Consider the following 15,611-nt stretch of genomic DNA (forward strand, 5'->3'; position numbering starts at 1 on the left):
TACCACTGCCTCCCCATGTAACTGAAAGATTCTATTCCTATTGCTCTTAAATCCTGAGAAGCTGGGCGTGCTGGTGGGGGGCGGGGGGATGTAAAAAAGAAAAACCTAGACTGCAGTCAGAAGTCTCAACTCAGAATTTTTAAGAAAATAGATTTCAGGAAAGTCACTTTTTCCTTTCTGGACTTGAAATGCTCATTAGTCAAATGCAGAAGATGGAAATTAAGTTACCTCTAATCTGCCTCCCAATTCTAATAGGATATGATTTTATAATTAACTCATGTCTATTGGGTACACATTATGTTATTATAAATGATGATTGTACGTGTGGTGTGTGTGGTTAGTAAATACTCTGTCAGGCCAAATCCAGAGAGAAAAATGATTATCTCTGCCATTCAGGCTCATTGCTGGAGAAATAATATAATCAGGAAATATTCATTATAAACACAATTTTTACATTTCAAAAGCCAGGTTTGGGGAAACTTCCAGCTTTTCTGTCCTGAAGTTCCCAGCAGTTAGGATTGGATGTAGATGATACCTATTTGGCTTGAAGACATTATATCCGCATGATTTATATTGTAACCATAGTCTGTCCTCATATCTGTCACTGCCCAACCTGCAACAACAGGTTGCTCTGGGGGTCATAAAACTCTGAAAATATTACATGAGATATAGCTCATTAATTTGTATTTTCCATTAGAATAATCAAGAGTTATTTTTTATTAACTCAAGTTTTTAATTCACAATTGCTCAGGGAGATACGACCTAAATCAAGAAATGGTTGTTCATTATCTTATTAGCAACAATTAAATGCTGCCTGAGCGTCTATTTTGACAGAGTTTTGTACTAAGTCCTGGGATGACAAATATGTGACATAATCACTATACATAAATGATTTCTACTTCATTTGGTGTAGCAAGTCTTAATGTAGGCCCACAATCCTTGACAGAAAATGATCAAAAACTCATTTAGTAGCAAAACCTGTCCTGAAGTCATATGGTCAAGAAACATGATTGAATTGCACCAGATCTCACTAGGACTATTATGGAGAAAAAACCCAAAATCTACAAATTCTAAAACATATCTGGTCCTAACAGTTCAAACAAAAGAAGTCAAACATTAAAAAGGAGATATTTTAAGATTTCACCTCTAACAAAGTACAAAATTGAAGTTAATCTATGCTCTTAGTAGCCATAATGGTTGTTATCCTTGAAAGGGAATGGCACAGAAATAGGGGCAGGAGAACTAGTAATGCTTTGTTCATTGATTTCGGTGCTGATTACATAGACATGTTTCATTTGTGAAAAATTTATGAACCTATAAACTTATGCACCATATTTAAGAATGCTGTATTTCAAAAAATGTTCAAGTAAGAATATATTCATCTAAAATACAGAAACCACAACGAAAAAAAAGTAAAAAAATAAAAATTTAATTTCATGACCCCACCCCCAAAAAAAAAAAGATTATAGAACTTTACAACAAGACAGCCCTTGGTGACTGTGAACTAAATAAACAAGTGCCTTGAGATTTAGAGGAGGCTGGACTACTAGAATATTAGCAAGTCAAAAGAAACTTCCTACAGGGATAGCACTTAGCTGAGACTTGAAAGATGTTCTCAGACAAGAAAAGTAGAGAACCATTATGTGACACAACTCCAGAGAGTGGCATTCTCAACAGTGCAGAACACAACAGTGTGCCAGTATCAGGTGGGAAAAAGGGGTTGCTGGTCACCCTTCTAGATAGGGGTGACCAGCAATCCACAGAAGAAGGCAATGAACATGGTGTATCCAGGAATCTGTGAGTCAACCAGTGCAGCCAGATCAGAACATTTATTTGAAGAAGCATTAGATGATAGATCAATAAGATGCAAAGTCAGACTCTGGGTTATCCACAAGAGGGGAATGTCTCTTTTCCATAAAGTCCCTGTGCATAAGCAGAATTATACTCAAAAGCCCTGTGGGGATGTAAACATATACAAATATTCTAAACGTTAGCCCTCTCCATGCACCCCACCGCTTCCTTATTTTCTAAGCAAAGTTGCTTGGTACGCTGCATGATCAGAGAGGAATTTTTGAAAAATGTGTTACGTAAGTTTTCATCTTGCAAGTCCTGTTAGGCAGAAGGTAATCCAGAAGAGAGAAACCTGATAATTCTGAACTCTTCACAGTGTGCTTTTTCTGTAAAATGAAAACCAAGTGGAGTTTAAATATTAGCACGCTGAATGTGAGCATGTCTTAGGTTTAATGTACTCCAATATAGGACCTCATGACCTCTAAAGATTTTATCGTTGCTGTAACAAGAGGTTGCTCAACCAGCCATGTACAATAGGTCAGTATCACTTTGATGGCAAAGGGGAAAATAATAGAACCAGAACTATCTGAACTTTTGTTTCACTCATTCATTCATTTATTCATTCAGAAAATATTTGAGTTCATTATGCATAGGGTACTATGTTAGGCATAGCTGCATATAAGAAGTACAGCAGGCAGACAGTATTCTAAAAGCAGAGAGAAAAGAAGTATTAGAATGATCATAATATAAATGAATAGGACAGAGTATGATTAGGGCAGTAAAGACAATTAGAGCTTGGTGGAAAGACTTCCAATTGGTGGGAGGGAAGACAAGCAAAGACATGAGAAGGGAGACAGCTTTTAAGCTGGACATTGAGGGTATATCTAGACAAGCAAAAATAGGACTTGATAAGCAGAGATGGAATATCAAAGACCACCGAGGCAGACTGCTAAAATGCATGCACAATAGTCTTGAATTAGCCTCTGACCTTGCCCTCAAGTGCCTTATGTTCTAGTGGGGGTGATGGGAGATGGACACAGTTATAACCCAAGACAGACAGTGATAATGTGCCCCAGAGCTGCTTGGCATCTAGGTCTAGGACAAGCTCTCTCATCCAGAGGTAGAGTCTGAGCTTAATTTCCTCCTTACTGGCTCAAACGGCCCACATATTGAAATAATGAAAATGTGAGCTCTCTGGAGCAACTGTCTGTTGTTATATAATACTTCTGTTTTCCTTTGTTTGGAGAACATCCTTTTAGGGAAAATTCCAAGGAGCTGTAGGGCACGTACTCTTCTCTCCTCATGTTACAATTGGCTGGAGTCCAGGAACGAAAGAGCAGGGATTCATCAACATGGAAATAATGTGAGGTCTTATCACCTTTGTTTCCCGGAGCAGAATCTTACATGTTTTTTAACCAGTCCGCAACCCGCAGCTCAGCCCTCCTTTCAGTGGGCAGCTGAGAAAGCTCCTTCTCACAACCATCAACAAAAGTTACCAGCTACACGTGAACGGTACAGACTCAAACATGAGAACCTTCCAAGCGTGAGCCTTCACCCTTTTTCTGACCTTAGCAGAAATTTCCAAGTGAGGTTTTAAAAAATTTTAAATCTCTGAGCTTCGCCATTATGAGAAATACAGCAACCATGAGTAGAGGACGCTTTTGTCATGTAAGAGGAAACAGTGAGGCCTGAGGCAGCCCATCAGAGACACAATCCTTTCATTTGGGGTTGTTGGGCTGGAGGGAAATAGATGTCTTGAATCCAGGAGCAATATAACATTCCGTACTTTTCCTTCATTTCATGAAAGTTCCTTCAGAATATGGGGAAAGAGAGGCTGCCAGCTTTCAGATGTACTTTCAAGGCAGCACATTGTGTGAATTTTTATCCTGTTCTTGAAACAGAGAGGAAATGTTTATTTTGAAGTTAGCCTTCAACTGCTCCTCAAAAGAAACCACTTTTCAGTTACACAGAGGTTTTTGGGTTCTTTTTAGCATCTTTATTGGAGTATAATTGCTTTACAGTGGTGTGTTAATTTCTGCTGTATCACAAAGTGAATCAGCTATACGTATACATATATCCCCATATCCCCTCTGTCCCACCCTCCCTATCCTACCCCTCTAGGTGGTCACAAAGCACCAAGCTGATCTCCCTGTGCTATGCAGCTGCTTCCCACTAGCTATCTATTGTACATTTGTCCATGCCACTCTTTCACTTCATCCCAGCTTACCCTTCCCCCTCCCTGTGTCCTCAAGTCTATTCTCTACATCTGCGACTGTATTCCTGTCCTGCCCCTAGGTTCTTAAGAACCTTTTTTTTTTTTTTTAGATTCCATATATGTGCATTAGCATACCGTATTTGTTCTCCTCTTTCTGACTTACTTCGCTCTCTATGACAGACTCTAGGTCCATCCACCTCACTACAAATAACTCAATTTCGTTTCTTTTTATGGCTAATATTCCATTGTATATACATACCAAACCTTCTTTATCCATTCATCTGTCGATGGACATTTAGACTGTGTCCATGTCTTGGCTATTGTAAATAGCACTACAATGAACATTGGGGTGCATGTATCCTTTCAAATCATGGTTTTCTCCAGATACGTGTCCAGGAGTGGGATTGCTGGATCATATGGTAACTCTGTTTTTAGTTTTTTAAGGAAACTCCATACTGTTTTCCAGAGTGGCTGTACCAATTTATACTCCCAGCAACAGTATAGAAGGATTCCCTTTTCTCCACACCCTCTCCAGCATTTATTATTTATAGAATTTTTTATTGAAGTATAGTTGATTTACAATGTTTCAGGTATACAGCAAAGTGATTCAGTTAAATATATACATATTCTTTTTCAGATTCTTTTACATTATAGGTTATTACAAAATACTGAATATAGTTCCCTGTGCTACACAGTAGGCCTTTATTGTTTATCTGTTTTATATATAGTAATGTGTATCTGTTAGTCCCAAATTATTATTTGTAGACTTTTTGATGATGGCCATTCTGACTGGTATGAGGGGGTACCTCATTGTAGTTTTGATTTGCATTTCTCTAATAATTAGCAATGCTGAACATCTTTTCATGTGCTTGTTCGCCATCTGGATGTCAGACGGATATTCCTAAGGATTGTTACTAGCAACAGGAAAGGACTTTCCCAAAAGAAGAAAGTTTAGTTGTCTTCATGCTGACGATTAACTGCTTACCCTGAAATTTGTTCAGTGCTATGGACTGTTGCAAATACTTTTTGGAAATGAGGTGCTTTAGAGCAAGGGACTTTTTCTCTTGTTTCTCCATAGCACCCTGAGGAAAGAGCCTGTGTTCAATGACGAACCACCATCCCACATGCTATGTGGCACTGTGTCCATCAAGCCCAGTGTGAAGGAGTTCACAGAGACCTCAGCCATGTTTGAGGATGGGACAATGTTTGAGGCCATTGACGTTGTCATCTTTGCAACAGGTTATGGGTATGCCTACCCCTTCCTTGATGACTCCATCATCAAAAGCAGAAACAATGAGGTCACCCTGTTTAAAGGCATCTTCCCCTTGCTGATGGAGAAGCCAACCTTGGCTATGATTGACCTTGTCCGGTCCCTTGGGGCTGCCATCCCCACAGCTGACCTGCAGACCTACTGGACAGTTAAAGTGTTTGCAAGTAAGTGGGCCATTCTGCCTTTCATTCATTTAGTCAACAAATATTTACTGAGCGCATACTATACACCAAGCACTGTGCTAGGTGCTAGGGATATAAAGGGAATAAGATAGACATGATGCTTGACCTCACAGAGCTTAAAATAAGGTGGGGGGAATGCTGCAATAGGGAAAGTTCTACAGTGTTATGGTGAGGGGAGTTGAGTAGTGAATTATTCCACAAAAATGGAACAGCATGAGGAAAGATATAAAGGTAAAGTACAGCATGGAGTGTGTGAGGAACCAGAAACATTTTGGTGTAAGGAAATATAAAGCAGAGGCAGGCAGCAGCAAGAAATAGAGGAAGGAACCAGAGCATGGAGGGCCTTATAACCTGTGTTAAAGAGCTTAGACTTCTCATAGGGGAATTGGTAGGACTTTGCAAGGCTATAAAGGCAAGAGAAGGACAGCAGTGGATCACTGCAATGTCAAGGTACATTGGAAAGGTTGAAAGGACCCTGGTGGGTGTCAGGACATGCTGGAGGCATTACTGGTGTCAACTGTGTCAGAATAACAGTGTTGGGCCACTCCTACTCTGTTGATAATCTTCTCCCCCTTCCTCCCCCTGGACCCCATGGGCTTCAGGGACTACAAGTATGTTTGTGTGGGCAAATCAAGGATATGACAGAAAGGCAATATCTCAAATATCAATTTAATTTACTTCAATCATATTGATCACCACTATTATTGAAAGTGTCCTTTTACTCAACGGTTTGAGAATCTTGGCCAATATAGGTGTACCTTACCTAACATACCGTCCATAAAAACTTAGACTACAAGTAATGAAGAAAAAGTTAAAATCATAGAGTATATGTATATGTTTTCTTAAAATGTTGTGGATAAGTAAGCTTCTATTTCAAATGTACCATGAAAGATTGTTATTTTTAAAACCCATTATGCTTTGTTGTAGAGCAGAAACTCACACACCATTGTAAAGCAATTATACCCCAATAAAGATGTTAAAAAATAAATAAATAAAAAACCCATTATGAAATCTTTTGTAAGCGTGCTCACTTATAAAATGATTCTATTGTCTTTTTCTCTTGAAAAGCGAAACAGTGCCAAGCATCTGAGGTTTTATGGAAAAATCAGACATAGTTCATAAACCCAAGAAATTTACATAAAACAATGGGCATCATTTATTCATCCAGCAAATATTTACTGAGCACCTGCTATGTGCCAGGCTCCGTCTTGGCACTTAAGATACAACATCAAACAAAATGACCAAAATTCTGGTCCCTTACTTTCCAGCAGGGGCACAGCAAGTATCTGACCACAGGGTACCAGCAGGCTGAGGTGAGATGCTAATAATGACTGGGAAGTATTCATGGGAATGCCATAACTTCTCCTGCCATTATTACAAAGGCAAATGAGCTACAGTTAGCAATTAAAAGAGGCCTCCACTAATATAGTGAAATTTATTAAAAAAATAAAAATTTTCTGCTGCTCCTTAAAACATCTTCCTTGGCTGCAGGCTGATGCTGGAAAACCCAGGTTTCCTTCCATTGTCCCATTTTAATTGCCATAGATCTTAGATTGAATTATTTTACCAGACTATTTCTTGAGAGAATTCTTAGTAAGAGGATGCAGAAAGAAATGATGAAACTGGTAAGGTATTATATGCATGAGGCATGTTGAGGATTGACCCTCCATAATGTCATCAGAAATGTAAGATAGGGCATAAAAACTAAAAACTAAAAGCTTTTAGTTAAAAACTAAAGCTAAAAACTAAAACTTTTCCACTGTCACTATTTCACTGTAGGCCAGCTTTGCCATTCCCAGAGCAGGTTCATTGGCTTCTCAGATCTTTGTTTCTGTGAATTGTTATTCTGCTAAACATACTAAAGATAGCTCCTCTTGATACAAAATCTTTTAGGGACATAGTTCATAAACACTGAATGAAATTAATTATGTATAATTACATATTTCTTAATTTTTTTTGTCTTTCTCAATATTTGTCTTCATTTCTTTTTTAGACTCATGCACCCTGCCAACTACAAATGAAATGATGGATGATATTGATGAGAAAATGGGGAGGAAACTCAAATGGTAAGAGATGGTACTTGCTAATAAACAAATCCTAAAATTTGCCTATATGTGTAGGAAAACATTAATAGATTCTATAATCTTGTCACTAGTCAAAGTTCACATTTTTTACACACTTGCTATAATCAAGCAGTATTCGATGGGCAAATAATTGTCATTACACTTCTCCTGTGTAACTCTAGAGCACAGGTTCTCAGATGGGTGATTCTGTCCCCCAGGGGATATTTGGCAAAATCTGGAAACATTTTTGGTCATTGCAAGTGAAGAGGGCATGCTACTAGCATCTACTGGGTCGAAACCAGGGATGCTGCTAAATATCCTACAGTGCAGAGAACAGTCCACCTAAACAAAGAATTATCCATCTCAAAATGCCAATAGTGCTGAGGATGAGAAATGACTCTGACTCTTTCCCCAACAGCTCCTTTCCCACCAGCCATGGTTCTGTCAGCAAACTAGCTAGCTGGAAACTGAGCAGTGGCAGTGATGTAACAAGAAAACCAAATGAAGAATTAAATTGAGTTCACCTGCCCTTGTATTTTCTACTTATTACCCTTTATGTTACAGGCCAATAGGAATAATGAGGAGGAAAAAGAGCAGCCTCAATGTCAATCTTATTGCTTAAATAAGGGTTTCTAAAAGCAAATGAGATCACACTCCAACTAAACGTATGAAACAATTTATATTAGTAAATTGCAACAATACTAAAACTATACATAAACCCAATTTTAAACACACTGATATAAAAATCTAACATTAGGGGAGATCCTAAGCAATGTCATATAAAGAATAATCATGTATCAAAGAGTAAACTAAGTTAATCAGTCACCTTGAGACCCTAGGGTCAGTTCATTCCAGGTTTCATGGCTAGAGACAAAAGCCCAAAATGATATCACACTTGAATAGAGGTTAGGAAGGAGAGGAAAAAAAACAGCTCACAGTCAAAGAACAAATGATAAATTCTATGCTGTGGAAAAAGGGAGGCGTGGGGGTATTACTGGAGGTGCTGACTAAAATGTTACTTTTCTGAGAGTAAAAAGTTAAGAAATTTGTGCTTCTGTTTACAACTGTGGCACTCATTCCAATGTGTTCTTTTCTCTCCCCAGGTTTGGTCAGAGCCAGACTTTGCAGTCAGATTACATCACATACATGGATGAGTTGGGCTCCTTCATAAGGGCCAAGCCTAACATACCATGGCTCTTCCTGACTGATCCCCAGCTGGCCCTGGAGGTGCACTTTCATCCTTGTAGCCCATACCAGCTTCGACTGATGGGACCAGAAAAGTGGGATGGAGCCAGAAATGCCATCCTGACCCAATGAGACAGGACAGTAAAGCCAACCAGAACAAGAACTGTCAGTGAATCTAAGAGACCCCAACCGTTTTACAATTTGCTTAAAACACTTTTATTCCCAGTGCTTCTTCTGGCTGTTTTACTTGCATTTTATTAATGGGAAAGTTCTTTGGGTTTCAGAGTTCAGCCCAGAAGTTCGATTGCAAATATGCATATACAGATATTAAATTTCACAGCTGCTCTTTCCCTTCCTGCAGACTTAAAGTGAATCCTAGCCCATTTGACTAAAGTCTAAATAAAATGGATAACAGCATCTCTCTTAGGTAAGAATCTAAATTGGCAAGTTTGGAGATACTCAAGATAAGGGTAAAGATGGGGCGATAAATGGGAGTGAGCACAGATTTGCTGGCTGAACAAAGTTTAATCAACTTTTTAACGTGTGTTTTGTCATGGGGAGAATTTACATCACAACAATGTTGAGTCTTCTAACCCATGACACAGTATAGTTCTCCATTTGATTAGATCTCCTTTCTCTCAGCAGTGTTTTGTAGTTTTTAGTGTCTTACCCAGGTTATGTCAGATTTGTCCTAAGTATTACATATTTTTGAATATTATAAATAGTAGTTTAATTTTGTTTAATTTCTTATTGTTTCTTGCTAACAAGTGCACTTATTTGTTCTAGGAACTTTATGTAGATTCCATAATTTCTATATAGACAATCATGTTGTCTGAAAATACAGTTTACTTCTCCCATTAAATTTGAATGTATTATGTTTCTTTTTCTTACCTTATTGCACTGGCTAGAAACTCCAGTATTTTGGATAGAAATGGGGAGATCAGATATCCCTTCCTGATCTTAGGATTAAGGCATTCAGTCTTTTACCATTAAGTATGATATTAGCTCTAGATTTTTCATAAATTCCCTTCATTAAGTTGAATAACATTCCTTCTATTCCTAGTTTGCTGACAATTTTCATCAGAATGGATGTTGTCTTTTTTCAGCTGCTTTCTTCTGCATCTATTGATATGATCTTATGTTTAATTTTTACTTTATAAATATGGTGAATTCCACTGACTATTAAACCAATCTTGCTTTCCTGAAATAAAACCCACTTTATCATGATATATTATCCATTTTTTATGCAGTAGAATTATATTTGGTAACATTTGTGAGGGATATTAATCTGTCTTTAATTTTTATAATATTTTTGTCTGGTTTTGGTAACAGTGTAAGGATGGCCTCATAGAATGGGTTGGGGAGTATTCTGTCCTCTTTAATTTTCTGGCAGAGTTGTATATAATTGGAATTACTGCTTTCTTAAATATTTGATAGAATTCACCAATGAAGCCATCTTTAACCTGAAGTTCTTTGCAGGAAAAATTTTAAACTACAAATTTGTGTTCTTTAATAGATGTAGTGTTACTCAGGTTATGTGTTTCTTCTTGAGAGAGCTTTGGCAGTATATGTATTTCAAGCAATTTGTTCACTTTATCTAAGGTAATTCAATAGCTACAAGACAGTCTTTTCAACAAATGGTACTGGAACAATTGGATATTTACACGATATGAAAAAACAGTGATGTGGAAACTTATACAGACACTTGAGGAGAACAAGAAAAGTGATATTTTGAGTGGAGGTGTCTATGTTTCAGGAACATGTTTCAGGGTGTGAGAGTCTCCTCCCCATCCAGACCCAGTACTGGAGGGTTGTTTTCCCCAACCAAGATTCTGGTGGAAGTGTGGCTAACTATAGTGTTGACTCTTCAGACTTAGAATATTTAAGCCAACTGGAAATTTAGTTGGGAAATTGGAGTCGTTGGTATCTTATTCAATCAAAAGGACAAGATTAATTTTCATCAACCTAAATTTGATGGAATGCTACTTACAACCTCTATGTACTTTGTCCTGTGTAGTAAATAGACATAAGCATGTATCTTCCCAACAGCTTTACCAGTTATGCAAAATAAGGTGAGAACAAAGGAACACTGAGAAGCAACAGAGGTCTAGAGAACAAGGTAACTCAAGGGCATTTTATTCTTCTGACTGGGTACTTAGCTGGATTGTCAGTGAAATTTGTGTTTGTGTGTATGTAAATGTGTATATGTAGGCACGTGGATATGTTTGTGACTGAATCCAGTGTAAGGACTATAGCAGGCAAGCTCATTAACAAATTGAATAAACAAAACCATTTTTATCAGTTCATTAGCAATGATAATCACTGATTTTTTACAACAGGGAGAAAGGCTAACAGTTAAGAGACTGCTTGGTTTCGTGTCATCAGATACAAAACAAACTATTTTTTAATGTTCTCCTTACCCCTAAAATTCTAGCATAAAGTAATAAACTAAATTGAGATAATATATTTAGTGCTTCAATCACAGGAACTTTTTAATGTTGATTCTCTTTCATGTTTGAGAGTAGTTCATTAATCTTATGGCATTGCCTCTAACTATTATCATCACCTTGCCCTATTTTACAATGAGGATGTAGAAACTTTGAGGTAACATGGGGATTGAGGGCAGAACTAAGGAGTTAAGCCTCTTGCTCCCTATTTCAGAGTTCATTCCAAGAGCTATTTGACTAGTTCCTATCATTTTGTCTAAATAGTACATGAGGGCATTGAGAACAAAAAGGACATATTTATATCACCACCCATGTAATATTCTTCATATATGGTAGTACTCTTCAGGAACATGATTAAATGCATTGTGTACATTTTATATATATACATGTATATACATATGTGTGTGTGTGTTTGTTTATATAATACATGTGTACATGTATCTATAAATACATATGTATACATGTGTGTATATGTGTATGTATAAATATGGCATAATGCATTTAATCAGATTTCTGAAGAATATATGAATATTATGAGAATATATTATACGTGTGTTTACATATATATTACATAGTAAAAATGTGATCAAGATTAAAAAGGCAATGTGAAGGAAGTAGTGTAGGAAACAGAAATATTTCCTGGGCATCTCTAGAAAAGCTTCCCAAAGGAGGTGTCATTTGATCTGGACTGTGAATAATATGCAGGAGAAGATGGAAAAGAGTATTCTAATAAGAAGGAATGGAATCATTGAAGCCATGAATAAAACAAATTCAAGTTAAGTGATAGGAGTAAAGGGTATAAAAAGGCAAGTGATAGAAAATAAGGATGAACAGGAAGGTAGGGCCAAATTAGATACAGTCTTACATTTTGTGCTAAGGAGTTTAGAATTTATGACACTGAAGAGTAGCACATTATGCCACCACAAAATATGCCACGATGGCATAAGGATTATCTTGAGAAGAAGCCAATTGAGAATCAGACACAAGAAAAGCTCTCTACCTTCCTCCTATTTGCCTAAAAGCAGGACATAAATTCACAAAGCCCTCATCCTCTCTCTACCAGGAAGAACAAATGTTAATACCTGGAGACAACTTTAGACCCTATCAGCCTGGAAAAGGCACCAGAAGAATCTACATAACAAACTTTACTAAATAGTGTTTACCTTCACCCTTGGAAGCATAAATCTGCTTTATTTTGTCCTGTCCTTTCTCCACAAATTTATTATTCTTTGTCGAAAATGCTATATAAACTGGAATTCCACCCCACCTTGGGGAGTTACTCATTTTTCTCTGGGCATTTCCCATGTACACATGAGGTATACATGTTAACAAACTTCTGTTTTTTTCTCTTGTTAATCTGTGTTTTATTACAAGGGTCTTAGCCAGGAACTCAGAAGGATAGAGGGAAAATTAATTTTCCTCCCCTATAATGTCTACTGCAGAGAGCCAATAGAGGAAAAGGCAGATGATACGATCTGAATTTTTTGAGATATTAGGAGGTCAAAATTAACCTCAATTTATTTATTTTTTCACGTGTACATTATATCTCTACTTCTGTATACTCTACAGCGTGCCCACCACCAAAAATTTCGTTTCCATGCATCACCATACAGTTGATCCCTTTTACCCATTTTGTCCTCCCCCCGCATTCCTCCCCCTCTGACAACCACTGCTCTGTTCTCTGTATCTACATGGTTGGGGCTTTTTTGTTTGGTTTGTTCATTTATTTTGCTATATTTCACATATGAGTGAAATCCTATGGTATTTGCCTTTCTCTGTCTGACTTATTTCACTTAGCATAACACCTTCAAGGTCAATCTGTATTATCACAAATGGCAAGATTTCATCTTTTTATGGCTGAGTGGTATTACATTATATATATATACCACATCTTCTTTATCCATCCATCCACTGATGGCCACTTAAGTTGTTTCCATATCTTGGCTATTGCAAATAATGCTGCAATGAATATAGGGGTGGATATATCTTTTCAATTAGTGCTTTTTTATAGTCTTTGGATAAATACCCAAAAGTGGGATACTTGGATCATATGATAGTTCTGTTCTTAATATTTTGTGGAATCTACATACTGTCTTTCAGAGTGGCTGCACCAATTTCCATTCCCACCAACAGTGTATGATTGTTCCCTTTTCTCTAACCCTCGTTATTTCTTGTCTTTTTGATAATAGCCAATCTAACAAGCATGAATATCTCATTGTGCTTTTGACTTGCATTTCCCTAATAATTAGTAATCTTGAACATCTTTTCACATGCCTGTTGACCATCTGTATGTCTTATTTGGAAAAATGCCTCTTCAGCTCCTCTGCCCATTTTTTCTTTTTTTAGGTCTACCATTTAATTAATTAATTATTTATTTAATTTTAAACATCGTTATTGGAGTATAATTGCTTTACAATGGTGTGTCAGTTTCTGCTTTACAACAAAGTGAATCAGCTATACATATACATATATCCCCATATCTCTTCCCTCTTGCATCTCCCTCCCTCCCACCTTTCCTATCCCACCCCTCTAGGTGGTCACAAAGCACCGAGCTGATCTCCCTGTGCTGTGCAGCTGCTTCCCACTAGCTATCGGTTCTACATTTGTTAGTGTATATATGTCCATGCCACTCTCTCACTTTGTCCCAGCTTACCCTTCCCCCTCCCCATGTCCTCAAGTCCATTCTCTAGTAGGTCTGTGTCTTTACTCCCATCCTCCCTCTAGGTTCCTAATGACCTTTTTTTTTTTTTAGATTCCATATATATGTGTCAGCATACGGTATTTGTTTTTCTCTTTCTGACTTAATTCACTCTGTATGACAGACTCTGAAACTTAAATGCTTTTGCACAGCAAAGGAAACCATAAATAAGACGAAAAGACAACCCTCAGAATGGGAGAAAATATTTGCAAATGAAGCAACTGACAAAGGATTAATCTCCAAAATTTACCAGCAGCTCATACAGCTCAATATCAAAAAAAACAAACAACCCAATCCAAAAGTGGGCAGAAGACCTAAATAGACATTTCTCCAAAGAAGATATACAGATTGCCAACAAACACATGAAAGAATGCTCAACATCATTAATCATTAGAGAAATGCAAATCAAAACTACAATGAGATATCATCTCACACCGGTCAGAATGGCCATCAGCAAAAAATCTACAAACAATAAGTGCTGGAGAGAGTGTGGAGAAAAGGGAACCCTCTTGCACTGTTGGTGGGAATGTAAATTGATACAGCCACTATGGAGAATAATATGGAGGCTCCTTAAAAAACTAAAAATAGAACTACCATACACCCAGCAATCCCATGACTGGGCATATACCCTGAGAAAACTATAATTCAAAAAGAGTCATGTACCACAGTGTTCATTGCAGCTCTATTTACAATAGCCAGAACATAGAAGTGACCTAAGTGTCCACTGACAGATGAATGGATACAGAAGATGTGGCACATATATACAATGGAATATTACTCTGCCCATTTTTTAATTGCATTCTTTGTTTGTTGTTGAATTGTATTGGTTCTTTATATATTATATATATGACAAAGATATAACTCCTTATCAGATATGTTATTTACAAATATATTCTCCCATTCAGTATGTTGTCTTTTCACTTTATTAATGGTTTCCTTTGCTGTGCAGAAGCTTTTTAGCTTGATATAATCCCATTTGTTTGTTTTTGCTTTTGTTTCCCTTGCCTGAAGAGACATATCTAGAAAGATATTGCTAAGACCAATGTCAAAGAGTACTGCCTATGTTTTCTTCTAAGAGTTTTATGGTTTCAATGACCTGAATTTTTTAGGAAAAGAACATTGGCAGTAGTATGGAGGATGTCCTCACCAAAGAAAATATTGGTAGGAAGGCTCATAGTTAGGAGTCTGTTCAGTTGTCCAAACCAAAGATGGTAATCCCCTAACCTAAACTGATGCAGTGGTGGTGATATTGGAGATGAGAGGCTAAATTCAAAGTGGAACTGTTGGAATTAGTGTCTACCTATATGTGTTGAGTAAATGGAAAGCTACAGTCAGAGATGACATTACAATTTCCACTGGGAACCTAAGGGATATTAACTCTTCCACTTGAACTAAATTAATCCCAAAGGACCAGATCTGGATTAGAAAACAGTGATGATAAGCTAGGGTGAGCTAAATTTGAAATGCTTGTGAAAATGTCCCAAAGGCAATTGGAAGTATGGATCTACAAGGCAAAAGTAAGAGGCTTAAGATTAGCATGGATATGTATACATATAGCTGATTCACTTTGCTGTACAGTAGAAACTAATGCAACATTGTAAAGCAACTATACTCCAATCAAAAAAAAAAAAAAAGATTAGCATGGGTAAAAATAGTTGTTGAAGCCAAAGACATGAGTGAAATCAGCCAGGGAAAAGATGTAGAATCAAAAGAAAATAAGAAGACAGCCCTAGTTGGCAAAGTAAAAGAAGGAAACTAAA

General features: G+C 37.2%; 2 protein-coding genes across 2 annotated transcripts in view; both read left to right on the forward strand.

Moving 5' to 3' along the window:
- FMO2 (flavin containing dimethylaniline monoxygenase 2) overlaps positions 1–15,611 on the forward strand; it is a 59,158-nt gene that overhangs the window by 1,007 nt on the left and 42,540 nt on the right.
- LOC116759853 (putative dimethylaniline monooxygenase [N-oxide-forming] 6) lies at positions 1,610–8,967 on the forward strand. The gene is given in 4 exon segments (XM_032644032.1): positions 1,610–1,783; positions 5,053–5,440; positions 7,452–7,524; positions 8,625–8,967. Coding segments are annotated over 4 exon segments (978 nt in total).

The sequence above is a fragment of the Phocoena sinus genome, chromosome 1, assembly GCF_008692025.1.
Source record: "Phocoena sinus isolate mPhoSin1 chromosome 1, mPhoSin1.pri, whole genome shotgun sequence".
Classification (NCBI taxonomy): Eukaryota; Metazoa; Chordata; class Mammalia; order Artiodactyla; family Phocoenidae; genus Phocoena; species Phocoena sinus.